At 26.2% G+C, this 23028-nt stretch overlaps 2 protein-coding genes across 3 annotated transcripts in view; both read left to right on the plus strand.

The window, feature by feature from the left end:
• LOC136092201 (NEDD8-activating enzyme E1 catalytic subunit-like) overlaps nt 1-21850 on the plus strand; it is a 72023-nt gene extending 50173 nt beyond the window's left edge. For both annotated transcript variants that reach the window (XM_065819950.1, XM_065819949.1), the window contains exons 11-18: nt 1471-1573; nt 4546-4710; nt 5711-5747; nt 6049-6130; nt 6223-6323; nt 7934-7997; nt 13997-14051; nt 21107-21850. In XM_065819950.1, the coding sequence (XP_065676022.1) occupies nt 1471-1573; nt 4546-4710; nt 5711-5747; nt 6049-6130; nt 6223-6323; nt 7934-7997; nt 13997-14051; nt 21107-21189 (690 nt within the window). In that variant the 3' untranslated portion in view covers nt 21190-21850. The remainder of the gene's footprint in view (nt 1-1470; nt 1574-4545; nt 4711-5710; nt 5748-6048; nt 6131-6222; nt 6324-7933; nt 7998-13996; nt 14052-21106) is intronic.
• LOC136092202 (BLOC-1-related complex subunit 6-like) lies at nt 21676-23024 on the plus strand. The gene is made up of 2 exons (XM_065819952.1): nt 21676-22226; nt 22880-23024. Exon 1 carries the CDS (start codon nt 21714-21716, stop codon nt 22194-22196), a length of 483 nt encoding a protein of 160 aa, XP_065676024.1. The 5' UTR covers nt 21676-21713; the 3' UTR covers nt 22197-22226; nt 22880-23024.
• The last annotated feature ends 4 nt before the right edge of the window (nt 23025-23028 follow it).

Raw genomic sequence — 23028 nt, forward strand, 5'->3', positions numbered from 1 at the left:
AACATATTACTAGAACATGTTACTAGAACATACTACTAGATCATATTACTAAAGCATATTACAAGAACATATTACTAGAACATATTACTAGAACATATTACTAAAGCATATTACTAGAACATATTGCTAGAACATGTTATTAGAACATATTACTAGAACATGTAACTAGAACATATTACTAGAACATATTACTAAAACATATTACTAGAACATACTACTAGATCATATTACTAAAGCATATTACTAGAACGTATTACTAGAACATGTTACTAAAGCATATTACTAGAACATATTATTAGAACATGTTACTAGAACATACTACTAGATCATATTACTAAAGCATATTACTAGAACATATTACTAGAACATATTACTAGAACATATTGCTAGAACATATTACTAGAACATATTACTAGAACATATTACTAGAACATATTAGTAGAACATATTACTAGAACATATTACTAGAACATATTACTAGAACATATTACTAGAACGTATTACTAGAGCATATTATTAGAACATATAGTACAAAAGAGGAAGGTTTTTACAACTCAAAAAATTTCAAAAATGTATTTGACTCAAATACATTTTTGAGTCACTTTTTTTCAAGGGTTTTTTTAAATAAAAATGAGAATAATAATTCAACCAAAAATGTTTCCATGCTCAAGAATGTTTTTTTGTTTTGACTTATTTTTTGATTTTGCATTTTTGATGTTGCTTTAAAGTTGTTTTAAATGTGTTAATTAGCTTTTTACTACTTTTTTACTACACATTGTTAACAAATTTAAAATCTTTTTAACAAATTTATACATATATATATATATATATATATATATATATATATATATATATATATATATATATATATATATATATATGTATATATATATATATATATATATATATATATATATATATATATATATATATATATATATATATATATATATATATTAGTGATGTACCAATGACACACTTGTGGCTGATGCCTATACTGCTGCCAATTAATGTTTAAAGGCCAATGCTGATACTGATGAATTACCTAATTATTAAAATTTTGAAAATATAAAACCATACAACTTTAAATCGTGTAAATTTTTTTTCTCAAAAAAATTCTAAATAATGCATAAAGTTTTTTTATTTATTATTTAATTATTATCATAAGGCATGATAAAAATATTTAAATATGATCATAAGGCATGATAAAAATACTAAAATGCCGATGGCATTTTAGTATTTTAATCATGCATTGGTTGGAAAATCAGTAAATTAACAATAAAATGGCTTATGCCGATATCAATTCTGATTGTGCAAAAAGTGGCCGATTAATCAGTACATCACTAATATATATATATATATATATATATATATATATATATATATATATATATATATATATATATATATATACAGACTTTGCTTGCTTCAATAATATTGTGCCATATAGCATGTTAAAAATTTATACAGATAAACTACCCAATGTGCACCATTGCAGAAACACCACGTCTTCCTGAACATTGTATTGAGTATGTAAGAACATTACAATGGGGAAATGAAAAACCATTTGGAGGTGAATGAATATTTTTGAATAAATATTTTACATTTTATTTGAATACATTTTACAATAAAAAGTACATTTAAATTTAATTATAATAAATGACTGCAAAATTTTTAGACAATTGTAAAATGGTTTACAGACCTTGTAAACTACAGATGTTGTATTATAATCAGACTTTGTCTGAATATTGGTAAGACATAGAAAGAAGATTTAAAAGTCAAGTTTAAGCAGCATCCTTTAAACAATCAATAAAATCACAAGCCAGAAATAAATTTATTGGATAGTTTTGAAAATTTGAAATGCTGATCGAATTTCTCTTATTTGTTTAAGAGACTGACCTGCATAATTTTTTTTTTGCAATAAAAGTATTATTTGGTTATGCGACACAATGATCGCAAAAATTGACTAACGTAGCTGTCCAGTTACGTAGACCTGGGAGGTGTGATAATAAAATCAGTTAGTAAATGTTGTGGAATAAAAAATAAAAGTCATAAGAGAACATAAAATAAGTGGTAAGACTTTTGTGAAGCTGAAGAACGAAGTTAGATGCTCAGGGGGCAAGGAGAGAAACAACTAACACTCTAGTCACTCTGTGTGTAGATCATATTTAACAAAGAACAAATATTTGATATACTGATTTTAGAGACTGTTGATGTCTACAGGTGTGATGGTTTAGTGCATTAGTATGTACCGTTTGGTCATCTAGCATGGTCTCATTATGTTTTCGTTCACTTTCAAATCGGGTGAATAGAAAGCTAAACACACTCACTCCTTGCTCTTATGGGCTAGCACATCAGAGCCAGGCGTAAGGCCTACAGAATGGATTTCAATTGATTGAATGCACACATTAAGACCATAGGCCACAAGTCATCACTCTTAGCCAAAAGAGCTAATGCCCCGTACTGGTGTGGAATGATGTGCTATGAAGTGAGATTTTAGATCTGAGCACATAGTCAGCAAGCGCTGATATGATGTGTTAATCATTAGGTTATTGAGCACCGTGACCATATCCAGCGTGATAGCCTAATGTTTGTTTTGTCATTATGGTGTGCATAGGAAAAAGTTGGGGCTCACCAGCCACAAAGAATATATTTATTGATTATGCGATACAATGATCGCAAAAAGTGACCAACGGAGCCTTCCAGTTACGAAGACCTGGGAGATGTGAAAATAAAAGTAGATTGTAGATGGTGTCATTGGGTAAGAATCATAAATGAATGTAAAGACTATTTTGTAGGGGGAATAAAATTTTAGGACTCAGGAATAGGGTGAACAACAACTCACGCTCTAGTCATCTTAAGCAAATGATAAAACAATGGTCTATGAGTAAGCAAGTCAATATAAATCCGCTGGTTTAACTATGGCTAAAATTATCGCACTATACAAAAACAGTAAAATAAAATAAGTAGATAACAAAATATTAGGTAAAATGATAATAAATGATAGTTCGGGCAATATAAAAAGAAAAAATAGGCTAATAAATGTGGTACTATTTATGATCTAAACTCTAGATAATTAATTGAAAACTGATAATCACCTGTGTAACATGAAAGTATGTAAATGTCGTTAGTGTAACAAATTCATAATATAAAGCTCACAAATTCATAATATAAAGCTCATAAAATTCATGGGTGTAAGATGTAAAAAAAATGGATTTATGAGCGCTTGCTGAATATGTGCTCAGATTTAAAATCTCACTTCATAGTACATCATTCTACACCATTACGGGGTCGTAGCTCTTTTGGCTAAGAGTGATGCCTTGTGACTAATGTGTGCATTCAATCAATTGAAATCCATTCTAATTTCTCTTATTTGTTTAAGAGACTGACCTGCATAATATTTTTTTTTACAATATAAGTATTATGTGCTTTGTAAAATAAGATGATGGTGACAAAATCAGTGAATAACATATTATTAAATGTGCTTTTCGATAAATGATAAATGTTTTTCAAAGTTAATAAGTAATGAAAAAAAGATTTTAAAAGGACTTAAAAATAGCAAAAAAATCATTTCTAAATTTAAAAAGGACTTGAAAATAATAGCAGCATTTTGCTATATGTATTATATAGTTTTGTATTGTTATGATAATTTTGGTGGTTTTGTAACATGATAACTATGGTGGTTTTGTAACATGATAATTATGGTGGTTTTGTAACATGATAATAATGGTGGTTTTGTAACATGATAATAATGGTGGTTTTGTAAAGTGATGATAATTATGCTAGTTTTTAATATGGTTATAATAATGGAGGTTTTTCAATATGATAATAATAATGGTGGTTTTGTAACATTGATGATAATTGTGGTGGTTTGGTAAGGTGATGCTGATTATGGTGGGTTACTTTGGTAAGGTAAGGTGATGCTGATTATGGTGGGTTACTTTCTAATAATTGTAATATCTTTTTATTAATTTCCTTTTTAAATGATATGATTTTTGTTTTAGATTTTTTATGAACAGTAAAATTTTAAAATTATAGGATGGTGCTTTAGATACACAAACTTTATTTTTTATGAAACACTTCATATTATACATAGTAAAACCAAACATTATAGTTAAACAATAAACTACTTACAAATTTATTATTATTATTGTTAATGAAATTTTAAAATTGAAAAAGTTAAAATACTCTGCAAAATTTTAAAAATTATTAAATGTTTTTGACATTAAACATTAAAAAACTAGAAATAAAGTGATTTATGAGTAAAAAAGCTCACAATTATCATAATTGCTGTTCTTTATTTTGTCTTAAATTTTAATTATTATTCACAATTATAATAGTTTATTGTTAATAATTTACTTCTTTATAAGTTGTTTCAAAAATATGTATTATAAACCATATATAATATTTGAAAAAAACCATGTTTAAAGTTGTGTCATTAGTGCATTTGGTAAGAGAAACATTTATGTTTATTCTTCTTGGGTTGTTACTATCTTTAGATCAATATTAATTTGATTTCATTAATATTGTTTGTTTTTGTGAAAGATATTTGTGTTGATGGTGATGATACTTCTCACATACAATGGATTTATGACAAAGCATCTATTCGTGCAAGGCAATATGGTATACATGGTTTAACCTTTAGACTCACACAAGGTGTTGTGAAACACATAATACCAGCTGTTGCCTCAACAAATGCTGTAATTGCAGGTTTAAAATTTTTTTTTAAGTTTATATATATATATATATATATATATATATATATATATATATATATATATATATATATATATATATATATATATATAAAGTATGTACATATTATCATCTTAATAATAATCATCATTATCCATTCTAACATGCATTGGTTAGATGTTTCTTATAATGCCATTTCAATACACCCAATCTTGGGCATCTACTTTCCTTATCTGAAGTTTATTCATATTATCTTTAACTACCTCTGCCACTATCTTTTTTCCTAAAACTTTTAACTCTCTAGATACTGATATGTAATCGTTTGGAACTTTACCTTCTAGATGCCCAAATAACCCAAAAATACTTTGTTAATACACCCTATCAGGTCCACCCACTATATACCATTGCATCTTTTATAAATACATTACTTCAAAATTGTACAAACAATAGAGTTTGCTCAAACTCTCTTCTTACACACTCCTCTACTTCCCGGTACTTTATTATCATATTCTTTACAATGCATAAGCTTTGTTTTGTTAATGTATATCTAAGTATACCTAAGCCCTTTTCCTTCTATTCCATTTTTCCAATGCTAAACTCTTAATTACTCTTTTATCTTAGCAATCAAGCATAAAACATCTCCATAGAATTGCTTCCATGATAAGGCTATACTGAACTCTTTAAAGGGAGCTTTTAAAACAATGAAAAGCCAAAATTTAAGCACTGAACTCTGATTCTCAACAACTTTTTCTTTAGTATCATTTTTTTCCCCATCTTTTGTTTTGAATGCTGTTGTGGTTTATACATACTCATTATAATTGTTACTATCCATTCTTCTTTATCCATTCTTCAATACCTTAAAAGTCACCACACTACCTCTCTTTAAACTTTGTTGAGAGTTTTTCAAGGTCAACTTATTTTCATATGCAAGTCAATTTCATAAGTCAACTTATTTTTGTATTTACTTGTGCATTAGCTTTAAAAGTTCAAATTATTTTTGGGAATTTTATTTTAGCAATTTGTGCTACAGAAGTTTTGAAGCTAATTACTTTGTAAGTTTTTAAGTTTTATTTTTAAAAAAAATAATGCTTTTAATTTAAGCAAAAATTATTTAATGAAAAAAAGTTATTTATTTTATATCTTTAAAATTTTGACATTCTGTTACTTTGAGTATGTCTCGCAATTTTAGTTTTGAATAATTTTTTTTTCAATTTCAGAGATTTTTAATTTTGAGAATAATTTTTTTAAATAAAAAATAATTATATTATGATATTTATGTTTTCTAATGATTTGAAATAAGCATAATCATCTTTGCATTGAGCTCATTTATCTTTAATCAAAATTTTTTTTTAGTTGCTACAATCATATAAATAATTACATTAATTTCAATGACGGTCAAGGCGTTTATACATACACATTTGAGGCTGAAAAAAAGGTATATTTTAGCCTAGTTTAGCCTAGACTAGTTTAGCCTTATTATAACAAATATTGACAAAATTATATCTCGCTAATAAATTTTTGTTTCAGGATGATTGCTCCGCTTGCAGTCATAAACCTATTCCTCTTAGTGTTGATATCAATACCAACCTTCAAAACATGATTACTCTGCTTAAACAACATCCTAGATTGTAAGTTTTTTTTCAAAAGTTTATATGATAATATAAAAATAATTTGATATTTTTTAATTAACTTTTTATATACACTAATTGTTATTTAATTTTTGCATATTAAATTATTTTTTATAATTTTAAATTTATGGCAGTTAAAAGGAACTTAAGGTCTCTTAAAGTATCATTATGATGGTGGTAGTTTTTAGCTAATGGCCACATTAGCTAAAAGCTACAACCATTTTGATTTTTTTTTTAGCGAAAGAAACAGATTCTCTATTAGTAATATTTAATTGACTAAATTCATTAATATTTTCTAGCCGTGTTTTTCTCTCTTCACTTTCATTTGTGCTCCAATAAGTATTAAAAAACATGTCAATTTATAATTAGGATTAAAACACTAAAAAGTTAAAAACATCTATGAACATATTATTATCTATGAATAATTACATATCATTCACAAAAGTCAAACAAACTCAGAAATTGATAAGTTTATTTTGCTTTGCTTTGTTCTTTTTTTCTGGGAACTTGCACCTATGATCATGTATTATTTAAAGGAGATATTGCTTTTGATTTTCTTTGTTTAATTTTATATATTAATAGAATTGTACTCTTCAATCAAAGCAATTCCACTTTTCTGCATTAATGTTTACAACTTTTAGATGATAAAGAATTTTTCAGGCAGTTTTATAATCATTGTTAAGCTTCCTTATTTCTGGATCAGTTTAAAGAAATTCAGTCAAGATTTTCAAACAATCCAAAAAAATTGTGGAGTTCTTTGTCACTAAATCTTCTATGTTCTATTACTATTTCAAATTTTTGTATAATTCTTTATGTGTTCCAAGCATAAAGAGTTTTACAAATTACTATTACTAACTTATTATTTGTTTAATAAATAGTACTATTCATTAAGCAAATAGTACTTTCTGTTAGCATTTTTTCATCTTAATCCATTTTTTATGTTTTAAGTTTTTCCAATTTTGATATGATACAATGTTCTAGTTGCATAGGGATGTGAGTTATATTCCAGATAGTTGCTACTGTTAGTTTTTTAAAAGTCTTGCGGTGTTGAAAATAGAAACACTTACAACCTGTTTATTTAAAATAAATTTTATCTCAACTTCTTCAGAATCTAATAATTAAATTGAAGTTTAACTTGTAATTTCTATTGAACATTCAACCATATTTCTAAATTTTGTTCTAAAATATTAAAAGTTATATATACAATACTAAAAATAAAAATAAAAACAATAATAAAAGGTAAATAAAATCTGAACTGTAAGAGATATTCCTTTTATATAATTTAGAATAATTTTTTTATTTTGAATTTCAAAGAGCACTAAAACTTTTGGATTTCAACTATAGTCACATGTTTAAAATATTTAAACAGGCTTACACCATTTTTCTCTGTTACTTCCTTTAAAATCTTTGTTTAAGAAGAACTACAAGTACCATCATCAAAAAGTGTAAGATTTGCAATCAACTGCAAAGATCGTAAAATTTGACAAAAAAGTAAAAATGTTTTAATAATAATATATTTAATAATATAAAAAATGTAGTTTATAAAGTGTTTATCATTTTATTGACAATCTGTTTACACTAAAAAACAATAATTTTTTTTTTTTTTACAGACAATTACTTTCCCCATCTATTACATCATGGGTTGATGGAAAAAACAAAACACTTTATATCTCGGTAAGTAATAATATATTGATAAATTAAAGTTTATTTATTATTATAATCTTAAAAACTTGAAATATTGAAAGTTTTATGAGTCAGGAAAACATGAAGATGGGAGAGTATGATATACCAACACCAATATGACAGTTATTGCTATATCTGGATTAATATTAGTATTTCATACAGGGACAAACAAGATGTTTATAAAGGTGTAGAATGGAATTAGGAGTAAGAAAATGATGAGCATGATAAAGAGAAGCAACCTTAGCAGATGCTAACTTTACAATGGATTGCAGATATGATTTCCATTAGAGGTCAGTAAGTAAATGATAATCCCAGAAGACGTAAAGTAGAGGGCTCATTGACTGAGTTGCCATTTATAAATATAGGAATGTCAACAATTTTGCGATAGTTGTTTGCAGTAAATAACTGAGTTTTGTTAGAGTTAAAATTCACAACCTACTACAAACTCAAGCTGTTACAGAAGGGAAATCAGTTTCAAGATTGCCTGCCTGTTGTAACGATCGAAAAGTAAAGACTTTTTTTCATGACAGGAGTATAAAGTTGAGTTGTTAACAAATAGAGACATATTCAGATTGTCAGGAATATTAATAATGTAGATAAGAAACAATAAATACCAATACCTTGAAAACCTTGTGGTACCCCAGTTAGTTACTGGAAATGAAGGAGAGTGTTGACCTTCAAAGATCACTTAAATACTGTAGTTAGGAAAAAATGATTTAATGATCTCAAAAATTTTTCCATGACACCATACAAAACAAACTCACGGAAAAGACCAGCATGCCAAACTTTATCGAAAGCTTTTATCATGTCAAGTGCAAATATCCCTTGTGATAAGATTTAATGTTTAGTAAACTGAGAATAATAGAGCTTACCTTCAGATCATACTTAATTACATTGCTTTTTTGCAATATTAAACAGATGTTTAATATTGGGACAGAGACAAGACACAAGCCAAGGAGCAAATGTGAAGTGATTATTGTTTTCTGAAAAATGAGTCACAAAGTTAACTATCTGAGTAAAAGATTGTTAAATACAGAAGGTATGGGCTTTAGGCTCAGCACTCAGTGTGATCAGCATTAATGTCACCAATAACAACAATATTGACTGATGGATAAAGAGAAAAGGCTTGGTCAATTAGATTAGAAATTACATCTAAAAAAGTGATCAAGTTTCTTGAGAAGAATAAAAACAATAAGGAAAAAACAGATTGAGTGAAGAGGTGTTAATTGAGTGGAGAGGTGCTAAATGAGTGGAGAGTTCCTAAATGAATAATCAAAGGATTCAAACCTGATTTCACAGCAAATAGGTGAAGTAAATAGAATCAATGGGTAAGTATAAGTCCAGGCCAAACTTGCTGCTATGCATATTAAAGAGTCTTTACATATCGAAGGATAACAGCCATCAATACTGAGATCCAAATTAGCTGAATTTAAATTAATCTCACAAAGAGTAAGTTTGGTTAACTTTGCAAGAGGTAAGATTCAACTAATGAAAAGTTACTTTAAAGGCCACAAATATTTGTAAAAGATAGATTGAAAAAGTTAAGTTATGGTTTTATGTTTAATTTTTTTAGGTGTTTTAGTTTTAAGTTAAAGAGGACTTGACTCAATCAGACAGAGCATATATATATATATATATATATATATATATATATATATATATATATATATATATATATATATATATATATATATATATATATATATATATATATATATATATATATATATATATTATATATATATATATATATATATATATATAAGCACACACACAAATACATATATATATGTGTGTGTGTGTATATATATATATATATATATATATATATATATATATATATATATATATATATATATATATATATATATATATTAGGATAGATCCTTAAAAATTTTTTATTAAAAATATACAAATATGGTGATTTAAGGCCCCCTTAAATCACCATATTTGTATATTTGTATACTTTTTATCATTATTTAATTACTTAGTAATTTAGTTATAAAGTTTAACTTTGATAAATTGTTGCTCATGAACAATGTAAGTTAAATAGGAAAAAAAACGTAACGTCTTCATTTGTTGCTAAAAGACATTATTTTACCATATTTGTGCTTTTTTAGGCTTTTTTTATTGTTTTTAAATTACTTAGTAATTTTTGTTCTAAAATTATTAAATTTTAAGTTGTGATAAATTGTTACTATTTGATGATATAACAAAAATAGAATAGTAATCAAGTTTTTTTTCGCTTTTTTTTCCATTAGGGGACTTATTTTGTGGATTTTCAGACTTTTTATTGGTATTTAAGTATTGGTATTTGATCATAATTTTTTCAATGTTTTCCGAAATAAAATTATAGCTGGATTTATAAAACCACCTTCTAATTATCTATTCAGTGATTCAAACTAGCACTTTTGTAAATTATTATTATTTATTTATTTTAGGGATTTTTAGGCTTTTTTTATCGTTTTTAATTACTCAGTAATTTACTATTTATTACCTTGCAGTGATTATGACTAACACTTTTTTAAAATTATTTATTTTTAAAAAATTGTAGAAGAATTTACTATTTATTAGTATATAAAGATTAGTATACCATTGGTATGTAAAGATTGTTGTATCATACCAATATTCACATATATATCAAATTATCCATCTGTATATAATTTATTGAATTTAAATCTATTTCTAGAATTTTGTTTTGCAATAAAACTAAGTTTATATTTAGAAAATTAAAAATATTTTGATTTCTGTGGCAAACTATGGCTGTTACAAGAATACAGCTTACTTGTACAGTTTATGGCATCGAATGTGAACTTACTACTCGCAAACTTCCAACTGTTAAGGAAGTCATGCAGAACTATTTTTTTGTTAAATTATAACTTCCTTGGACTACCAAGTCAAGCGCAATAGTTTTTAGAGTTTTTAAAAATGTTATGAACATTTGATTGACTGGTATTCCAACTGTTACAATGCGAAGAGTGCAGCAGAAAGTAGAATCTTTGCACAAGATTTTGAGAATGGTTCTTAAAAGAAAAGGCAAATCAAAGACTTCAGCAGTAACAATTTTTTTTTTTAACATCTTTGCATTTTTTTTAACTTCTTTTAACAATTTTTTTTTTTAACATCTTTGCGTCCAACAAAGCTGCAAGCAACCACTATTAGAGTTAAAAGTTACTGGAAGTTGCTAAGATCAAATGTTTAGTTTTGTTTGACATTGCAGCATGTCATTGTCTTAATTTAAATAATTGCGCATGCCCAAGAATATCAAAAGTGACAGTACTTGAGCATAAGTTTTTAATGGATCAAAGAAATGAGAGAGATATGGTTATTAATCCTTTCGATAAGGAAAAAACTTTTTTATTAACCAAAGCATTTGAAAGAAGCACAAATAGACAGAAATACTATAATTTTTTTTCGTCTAGTAAAAGCAGTTTTTTTTTTAAAAAGCATTAACTGAAGAACCTCATTCCAATTTTCTTGGTTGTGTTTCTCCATCAAGTGCATCATCAACAAATATCAAGAATGCTATTTTAGATTTTTTTGATGAAAACAAAATATCACTTGATAATGTGTTAGCATTGATGCTGATGGAGCTAGCGTAAATACTGGTGTGAACAATGGTGTAATAAGATTGATGGAACTGCATTTGGGATATCCAGTTTAATGGTTAATGTGTATGTTCCATTTTAATGAATTATTATTTAGAAATTTAGTATTACATTTAGATGGCACTACTTCAGGACCTACTGCGTTTAGCGGCAACATTGGGAAAGCACTTGCAAATTGTCACGAGATGCAAATTGTCAATTTAATGTCAGACAAAATAGCTTACCGAACCTTCTACATGAGATTGTGAAAAATAGTATTAGCAAAGATGAACAGTATCTTTATAACATGTGCTAGGCAATAAAAATAGGTAAGGTGAAAGAAATCCTAGAAAATAAAAAGCCTGGTCCATTGGTTCATTCTCGATGGCTGGCAACAGAAAATCGAATCCTTCGTTTGTATATTGCAAGCACTTCTCCGTCTACCGAGCTTGTAATACTTACTAGTTACATTTTTCGAGTTTATACACCAGTGTGGTTCTTTATAAAACTGGAGCCTCAATGTTACATGGGGGCAAAACACTTCTGGCGCTTAATTCAATTCTCTCGTTTCCATTCTGAAATTGATCGACTTATGGTTCATAAATGCATTCAAAGAAATGCATATTATGGTCACCTAGAAAATATTTTGATATTAATGTTGATGGATGAACAAATAGAAATAAGAAAATTAGCAGCTCGAAGAAATAAATTTGCAAAGCAATGCACAGTTTCAAATTCTACAGAAGTAAGAAAATTCAAAATTCTTTTTCTAAAATTTGACGCAGTTGATTACTATAGTCTTGTAAATTGGGAGGAACTTCCAAGGACTCCACCGGCTATGTTTAAAGGGTTAATTGATGATTTTATTGAAAATGCAATACGAAATATGTAAATATTGATTCAATTGTAGAAAGACAATTTCAATTTGTTACAAAAGCAGCTGCAGCTGTATCTGGAGAAATAAGAAGAGACGGATACATTAGAGCAAATCTATTATCTAGAAAGTATATTCTACACTTCGCTTCAAAAAATAATTGGAATATGAAGGAATAATTGATTGATAATCTTTTTTTTTTTTCATAGAACTTCTTTAAATAAGTACAATAAAAAGTACTTATAAAACAGCATTTTAAAAAATTTGTATAATTTCATAAGAAATGTTATTCCAGTGCTAACGTGATCATGCTACTGCGTAAAATTTTAATTTTTACAGCAATCTTAAAGGTTTGACCTGAAAATAACAAAATTATTGTATTTTTTGTAGAACAGAAATTCATATATATATGTATGTATATATATATATATATATATATATATATATATATATATATATATATATATATATATATATATATATATATATATATATATATATATATATATATATATATACATATATATATATATATATATATATATATATATATATATATATATATATATATATATATATATATATATATATATATATATATATACACATAAAACATGGGAACAAAATTTAAAACCTTTTTCCGGTCTTTAAATTCTCTTATCACAAAATTTAGCTAGTTTTCTAAATTAAATTTAATGGTTTTTACATAAAGCTTACTTGATTTTGTTATTTTCAAAACAAAGAGTTGTTAGGAGCCATTTTTTTACCACAATTGGTAAATTTAAAGCCTTTACTAAAAGAATATATATATGCATGCATATATATATATATATATATATACATATATATATATATATATATATATATATATATATATATATATATATATATATATATATATATATATATATATATATATATATATATATATATATATATATATTAGGGCTGGTACTGATTAATTTTTTTTTTGTTCGATTAATTGTCTAAAATTTTAATCGATTAATTTCGATTAATTCTGAAGTCGACAGAATAACCTGCTTTTCACCACTGGTGAGGTGAAGTTGTTATTGGTAAACGTTAACTAACTACAGTATTCACAAACATTAACAAACAAGACACTTAATGCCTGCTATACTGTATTCAGTTTAATTGACAAGTACAAGTAGGCATCACTTTAGCCAGTCATGTAAACAAACGAGAACGTTAACGTTTTCTGGAAGTAGACAAGATCGCAGTTTGTTGACAATGTACCCTGATGAACTAAACAGTCTTTCACAAGGAACAGAAGTGACAGGTACACACAGAATTGTCTGCACAAAACTGCTCAGGTTAGGGTAACGATGCCTGTTGTATTTTTCCAAATAAAAATAACAAACTAAAGCATTTCACATCTCTATTCATATCCAATTAATTGTTTTAATTTAATATGATAATTATGAAATGTATAAATATACATTTATGAGTTTATGCATTATTATTACATAATTATATAGTTTATAGTTATGAATATATGTATTGTATTTTAGAACATTGAATCTTTGGAGCAAGCAACTCGTCAAAATTTGTCTAAGACACTATTAGGTTTTTTTAATTGTATTCATTTGAAGATATTATTTGTTTTCTTTTCCAATTCCATTTGCAATGCTATTTTGTTTCATTTGCATCTTGTTATTTCATTTGCAATGTTATTTCATCTGCATCATGTTATTATTGTTATTTCACCCAGTAATTAGAGGTATAAATAGCAATTTAAGAAAAAAACTTTTTTTTTTTACAAAAGTTTTCAAAAAGAAATCTAAAATACTGATAAAACTATTTATACTAAGCATGGGCGTTTGATTTTTCTGTCCGGTTTTTCTGTCCGGTAAATCCGTCCATTACCAATAATGTCCATTACATTAAAAATTTATAACAGACCAATAATTTTTTTGTTAATTCTTGTTAATTTCTGTTAATTTCATTTATTTTATATTGAAAAATTTTTTGAATTGTTTAAAAAAAAGTGGAACAATTTAAAAAATTATTAACTTTTTTTTAAACATTTTTTTAAAAGCTCTTTGTCTTTCGTTTAATCGAAGTTTGATTAAATGAAAGACAAGGAGCAAAAAAAATTTCGAAATGTACAGTTCAATTATATTAAATTTTAACAAAATTTTATATAAAATTTTATACAAAAGAAAATTTTATAAATTTATTAAAAGTGATATTATTTTAAAGCTTTTATCAAAAATTTAAAACATTTTTGTACATTTGACAAACAAAACAAAAATCAACAAAAAAAAAAAAAAATTAAAAGTATTTAATTTAAATAAGTCTTATTAAAAAGTCTTTTTAAATTTATTTCGTTTTCTAAATGTCCTTTTTATTATTATGAAAAGTAAATATTATCTGTATTGTAATGGTGTTTATGACATTTTTAGATATATATTGTTTTATATATATTAGTTTCTTTATTGTATGTAAAATGCCAAAAACTAGTTTTGTCATTTGGGATTGTTTTGAAAAAAATTTACATATATGCTAAGGGTTTAATACCCAGTATAAGATACTACTTGAAAATAACTCAATTATTTTATTATCATTTCTATAAATTACTAGTTGGAATAGAATTAAGAAATTGAGTTGATCAAAATGACGGAGAAGAAAATAACTCTACAGAGAAACAAGGTATATAACAATATGGCAAATATTTTTTCACTAATATTATTTTAACTAAACAGTTCAATTGAAAAGTAATTTTTTTAAATTTCAGATAAGTATATCAAAGGATCGTTACAAAGTCCATCAGTAAAAAAAATAAGAGTTATGCAAGAAGTTTCAGCTTGCTTAAGTAGTCCCAACTTAAAAAATATAGACAAACAAAATAATGCAACAGTATTTAAGTCAAAAAATAATATAGTTTTTTTACTTTCAAAATATAAAAGTCTGGAACAAAAACAGCTGGTTATCAATCTTAATATCACAAAGTCCTTGGTTGGTGAATCTCTACCCTTCAGTATAGTTAAATCTGAATGTTTAAAGGTTTTGTTCATAGCCTTGATTCCTGTGCTAATATAAAAAGTAGGACAACATTTTTTAAGTACAAATTACCCATGATATATCGAAATATGAACGCACTATTTCATAAAAAGTTGACAAGTGAGCTAAAAAATGTATATGGTGTAGGGTTCACCACTGACTGCTGGATTTCTAGAGCAGTAGATTCATTCATTACTTTAATTCTGCATTATATTGCTAATGATTACACTTTGAGAAAATTTGTTATTAACTGTAAAGAGTTTTCAAAATACCATATTGCTCAACATATTGCTAATTGCTGGAATTGACAAAGAGTCAGTTGTTGGTTTGATTGCAAAACGAAAAGTGATGATAACTGATGCTGCTAGCAACATGATAAAAATAATGACGCTTTCAAAGCGTCAACTGCGTAACTGATGCTAATTTGTGTTACAAACAGAGGATCAATACATGTTTAGATAGAGCAATAAAAACAATGAAACAAAATTTATTTGAAGGAGATTTAAAATGATCTTGACATCTGCACAAAACTTCTAAAACTCATCAATCATTCTTAATCATCTTCTAAAACTTATCAATCATTCTTAACCTGTCAAGAAATTAAAAAAGAAAACTTGATGGTTGGTTTTTTTAAATAACTTATTGCCTAAATTTCTATTCATCAGATTAAATTAATTGTAATATAACATGATCTTTGCTTCTTTTATAGCTCCTTATGTAAAAGTAATTGCTCCATCAAAGCGTAATGGAACAGCCACAGCATGATGGTGGAATCTATATAAAAATTAAGACCAGCTCTAGAATCTATTAGAGACTCAGAATTTATTTCAGAGTCACAAAAATTTATACCTGATGCTAGACACTTTGTTATATTGAATCAACTTTTATTAATATTAATTCGATCTTGACAGAATTTAAAAAAATAAGGGATATGCTTTCAGCTGATAACATTCCTATGATTCAAAATGTAGTGGCAGCATTTTATAACATTACCGCGTGCACCTTACAAATAAAAAAAATAAAGATATCATTTTATTACCAAGCATAAAATCTTTTACTGAATCCTTGCTTACTAAAATTAAAAATAAAGTGCCAAAATGTGGTTCAAAGTATTTTAATAACAGAATTGCACATTTTCTACACTACAAGTTTCATTTAAAAACCTAAAAAATATTACAACATTGTGCTATTATTTTAGTGTTTTGAATCATCTAAACGGCAAGTAGTGGCCATCTACAACCCCAACCCTGGAAAAGTCATTTCTGTAGCAAGCACACAAGATTTCATGGAGCCAATTGATTTTTATGTTACTAGTATGTCACATGTCAAAGATATTGCAATCGGTAATATGTCTTCAATTGAAGAACAAATAAGGAAAACGTTAACACTGACACAATTAGACAATTGGTGTTTTGCCATTAAAAAATTTCTCTTTTTAATAAAATAAAAATCTTTGAATATACTTTGTTTTGTTATACAAAAATGTACATATCTGTTTTGTTGTATCTTAAAATTAACAGCTGTTAAATGTCCATTAAAATAAATTAATGGTCGTTAATGGAAAATAACTGGTCATAAATTTTAACGGAACAGATTTCCGTTAAATTTTTTAAACACAATGGAAATTAACGGTTTTTAACGAAATGCCAAACGTCCTTGCTTAGTTTATACTAGTACTAGTTTATTTTTTTATTTTTAGTTAAATTATTAAACCTGTTAAGTCACAGTTAATAAATATATTGTGCAAAACTTCATGCCTGATTTTAAATTTAATCTTACATATTAACATAATAAACATATTTTTCTTTTAATCAAAAATGTAGACTCACTAAAGGTTTTTTGTGTTTTATAGTTTTTGGTACTAAAGTACCAAAAACTATAAAACAAAAAAAAACATTGTCATCACCAAGTTCTGTAAATCTATCATTCACTAATATTCGTGGTCTACAAAGTAAATTTTTTTCTGTTGAATCTTTTCTCATGCAAAGTTCACCAGACCTACTTGCTCTTTGTGAGACTAATTTGAGTTCAGCTGTTTCATGTTGTAATCTTAGTGTTGATGGTTATCTTCCTTTAGTTCGTAAAGACTCCAATAGTCATATGCTTGGCCTTGGCATTTAAATTCGTAAGAATTCACCTATTTGTTGGAAAACTAGGTTTGAATCATATCATTGCACCTCTTACAACTACGTTAAAGCTGACTAGGACTCTTTAATTGATTTTCTTTGTAATAATCCTTGGATAAAAATTTTTTGTCTTACTGTTAACAAATGTGCTTCTTATGTAACTTCTTGAATAAAGGCTGCCATGGACAATTCCAAGTCAAACCTTACTCTTCTCCATGGTTTTCCTTTCATTATGCTGCTGCAAATTCCAATATTAACCATTACTTCATTATCTATCACCAAAACAATTCTTTAGATACAAGACATCTGTTTACTATTGCTAGAAACGATTGTAAAAAGATTTTGTCTAATGCCAAAGCCCACTATTCTCAGGTCACAAAATCTTGTATTTTAAGTCAAAAATAAGGCTCTCGAGACTTCTGGAGAGTCTTTAACAGTACCTATAATGAGGGTAAATCTGTTATTCCGCCTCTCTTGCATGGTTCAGATTTACCTTGCCTAAAGACAAAGCTGAATTGTTTGCTAAGAACTTTTCATCAATCTTATCTCTTGATTTCATTAATCACATCCTGCCTGATATAGCCAAAAAATAGGTTGATCCATTGCTTGACATTTTTATCACTTCAGAATTCTGTATCTAAAGTGATTTCCTGCCTAGACTTTTTTACAGCTTGTGGTCCGAACAACATACCTGTTATAGTCTTGCAGAAGTGTTCTCTGGAGCTGTCATCTATACTTTCAAAACTATTTTACAAGTGCATATCAGAGTCTTGTTTTCCAGCCTGCTGGAAAGCAGCATCTCTTATCTTTGTTTTCAACAATTCTGCTGGAGAGCAATCTGACTTGTCTAACTACTGTCCCAAGCTTTCTTCTTACAGTGTATCAGGTAACATCTTTAAGATTATTGATTGCTTCCTTACCAATTGTAATATAAAAGTTGTCCTCAATAAACAGCACTCTTATTTATTTCCTATAACTTCAGGGGTTCTTCGAGGTTGTATCCTTGGCATTATACTTTTTTAAATTTACATTAAAAATCTCTCAAAAGTTCTTGCATCTCAAGTGGCATTGTTCACTGATGATACTACCATTTATTCTTGTCTTGATAAGAAGCCAATGCTCTCTGATTGCTTGGAGGGGGCATTTAAGCTTGAAAAGGATCTCACTTCTGCTACAGCATGGGGCTCACTTGCTGGTCAACTTTAATTTAGATAAAATTCAATTTTTTCAGCGCTAATCGTTGTTGCAAAAATCTAGATCTTCCTATATTTATGAGCCGTAATGTACTCAATGAGTCATCTACCCTTCATTGTCTAGGATTAACTCTTACTTCCAATCTTTCTTTGAAACTATATATCAAATTCATTGGAAAGTTAGCATCTGCTAAGGTTGTATCTCTTTATTGTACTCACCACTTTCTTACTCCGGATTCTATTCTTTATCTCTATAAATTCAAATCCATCCTTGTTTAAAATACTGTTGCCATATCCGGAGTGGATCTTTGAATGGTGGCCTTTCTCGACAAAGTGCAAAAACACATTAAACTTGCTCTTGCTGCCTACCTCTAATCATTGTCACATCATCATAATGTTGCTTTTCTTTCTAATTTTTTTATAAATACTATAGATAGCTCTTTATTGTCCCATGGACAATGACATTTTAATAAAACTTTAAAATCAATTTGAATTTTTTTTTAATTCTTAATCTAAGTAATTACTAGTGTAATTATTTTTGAAATAAGGTCAATTGTAAAAAATAGGTAAAACAATATATAATAAAAAATATAAATATAAATAAGAAACTATGTAAATATAATATAATAGTTTAAAGTAATGTTTAGTTTTAATTAGTTTAAATAGTTTAATCATTTTCACTTTTGATTTAACTACGCAACAAAATGAAAATAAACAAATGTGGTGTTTTATTTCAAAACTTAGAATTTATTTTTAATCAATGTATTCCATTTAACTCCGATATTGGTGATCAATACTATTTGTACATAAAAGATCATTTTTTTATTCATTAATAGTTCATTATTAAATAAGTCAGATTACTCCATTTCTTAAGAAAATTTATATATATATATATATATATATATATATATATATATATATATATATATATATATATAAATATATAAAATACAAATTATAAAAAAGAAATATATATTATATTTTTATAATTTTTATTAAAAATTTGTTTAATAATTTTTCTTAATATATGTGAGTGTGTGTGTGTGTGTATGTGTGTGTGTGTGTGTGTGTGTGTGTGTGTGTGTGTGTGTGTGTGTGTGTGTGTGTGTGTGTGTGTGTATATATATATATATATTATTAGGCTTGGATAGAAATGGCATGCGATCGCACACTGTAACTACCATAGTTATAATTTTTTTTTTCTTTACAATTTGACCACAGTTTTTTTGATGTTTTAATGCAATAAAAAAGTCTTTCAGTTATGAATGACTTTTAATCGTCGATTTTTTCTAAAGTTTTTATTTTATGCAAAGGCTTTAAATAAAATAAAAAATTAATTATAATGATCATTTATTTTGTGTAAATTAAATGTTATATTAAAAAATTTTTTTCAGTAGGCATGTATTTTTTATGATAAATTTTAACGTTTTAAACTATTTTTCATGTCTTTCTAAAAATCTTTGAAAAAAAAATTTTTTTTAAGCTTTAAATTACGAATAATTTAAATTAAAAATTTCCAACATGTTGGAATAGGATGATTTTTTTTTTTTTTATGTTTCTATTATTACAAAGAATTGTTTATAAGCTTTTCTTTTTAAAACTTGACTTACTAATCAGAGCATAAAATGATTGAAAATTACTATTTTAGAAAGACTACTTTATTATTTTTTTCTAACTTTTAGAAACAAACGCTTATACTATTTAAACATATTATATTTTTTTGTTTTCAATAATTTTATTTCACTTTTCAATAATTTAAATAAAATTTGTTCATTTATTGAACAATCATTAGAATTATTTTGTAAAAGCATTTTTGCGTAACTTTAATAAAATGTTTCAAAAAATAAGTTTTAAAGTAATTTATTTCAAACGCAATTAAAAACATAACAAAAAGTGATTTTTGCTTTGAGTTGGGTTTTATTTTAAAGCTTTATGCTTTTTATGCTTTTTTTTTTTTTTTGCTTTATGCTTTTTATGCTTTTTTTTCATAAGAAAATATTTTCTGTTTTCTTTAGTTTTTAAATTTTTTTCCTAATTTAAGTTTAGCTTAGAGTTTCTTTTTTGGCGCATTTTAAAACATCTAAACAGTCATGGTCAAATTGTCAATAAAAATAGTCATTTGCGTGGTCAGCAATAGCGTTCGATCGCACGCCATTTCTGTCCAAACCTTATATATATATATATATATATATATATATATATATATATATATATATATATATATATATATATATATATATATATATATATATATATATATATATATATATGCAAACAAACTTTGGTATATTTCATTTAGAGCTTGGCATCATGTATGGATCAGAGTTACAAGTAACTGACATTACAAGTCCTAAAGTGATTTTAATAACAATATCTGCATAAAGCTGAAATACTTTTTACAATGTAAATCTAAAAAACTAGCTACAAGCTGTAAATAAAATCTTTTAAGTTAATGAAAAAGAAAATATTTTATTTTAATCTTACTGTTTGAATTAAATTATTTGGTTGATCTAAATAAATTTCCAGGTTGCTAAACAAAAGTTAAATCGAAAAAAGTATGTATTTATTACCCCATGTATTTATTATTGCACAAACCTTGGTAACTTCCAGGGATGTGATTGGTTTGAATTCCTAAATACCTCTTGAACACAATGATAGTTTTTTATCACTACACAAAATCACAGGAAACTTATTAGCTTTTTTAAAGTAACATTTTTTGTTTTAATTCGCATCATGTCATTATTTGTATACTAAGGAAAAGTTTTATCAATTTCCTTTTAGTGGTTGCATTTTCGTTTTTTTTTTTGCTTATTGTCTAAAATTTATTTCAGGCCCTGTGCTATACCAGATATGTATATTTTTTTTTATAGTTAAAATAGTTATGATTTGTATACGGTAAGATCAAAATGGCAATAAAAGTTTCCACCAGTGAAGAAAAAAGTTTTATGTCAAGTTCATCTGAAGAAGAGCTCATTTTAAATACTGAAAAGAGTTATATTTCAAGCTCCTCAGAGGAAGATATGTATTTACCTTGCACAGATCATGTTCAAAGAAGTTGTGGAACCATACTTCCAACTGTAGATCCAACTGTTATAAAAGAGCTTGAAGAGCAAGCTAAACACACCCAAGTAAATTTAGAGAAGATGATTCTTTTTTTATCAAATGAACTTCGTAATATAACTAAAATATCTTTGGAGAGTGTAGAAACTTATTGCAATACAATTAGCAATACTCATACTGAAGTTGAAAGTAGTATCCGATCAATGTATGGATTAATTGCAAAGTGCGAAGAGCTTGATCAAAAAATGAAACCAGTTGCTGAATTAGCACTTCAGGTTCAAAATATTAAACAATCGGTTGATATTCTTGAGCAGTTGTATAATTCATAAAACATTTAAAATAATTCAATTTCAAATTTGGTAAAAATATATATTTTTTCTGTTTTATTTATTTTTTTTATATTATGCACATAGACATGAAACAACTATTAGATTAGCTTATAATAGTGTAATTAAGAACTTTTATTAGTACACATTTAAATAAATTTTTATTAGCACACATTTTTTTTTTTTGGAATTTAACATTTGCTTATTTTTGCATAATAAATAAAAGTATTGATTCTATTCATTATAATTTTTATTTATATAATCAAAGTTTTATATTTATAATAATATAACAAATAATATAATTTTTTATTTAAAAGTTTTATTTAAAAATCAAATTATAAAAGTTATAATCATTATTATAAAGTAATAATCAAACTTGTTAAATTTTTTTATAAATGACTTTGTGTTGAAAAAACCTGAAATTAATGATTTACACACTTGTTGTTAAGGAAATCATTTAATTATTATTTATATAAATAAGAGTTTTAATGAAAGTTCCTAATGATTTTTAACAATCTCTCTCTCTCCTCTCTTTCTCTCTCTCTCCTCTCTTTCTCTCTCTCTCTCTCTCTCTCTCTCTCTCTATATATATATATATATATATATATATATATATATATATATATATATATATATATACATATATATATATATATGTATATATGTATATATATATATGTATATAGTTATTAAGATCCTCAAAGAAGACCCAATAGTCTTCACAGAGCACTGCAGAAGAGCATTTAACTAGAAAGTTTGTCTCCTTCGATACCAATGTCACTTGTTTAGCCAGAGCTGGCATCAACCTCTTGGTTCTAAATTATAAAAAATGTGA

This window comes from Hydra vulgaris, chromosome 15 (genome assembly GCF_038396675.1).
Source record: "Hydra vulgaris chromosome 15, alternate assembly HydraT2T_AEP".
Lineage (NCBI taxonomy): Eukaryota > Metazoa > Cnidaria > Hydrozoa > Anthoathecata > Hydridae > Hydra > Hydra vulgaris.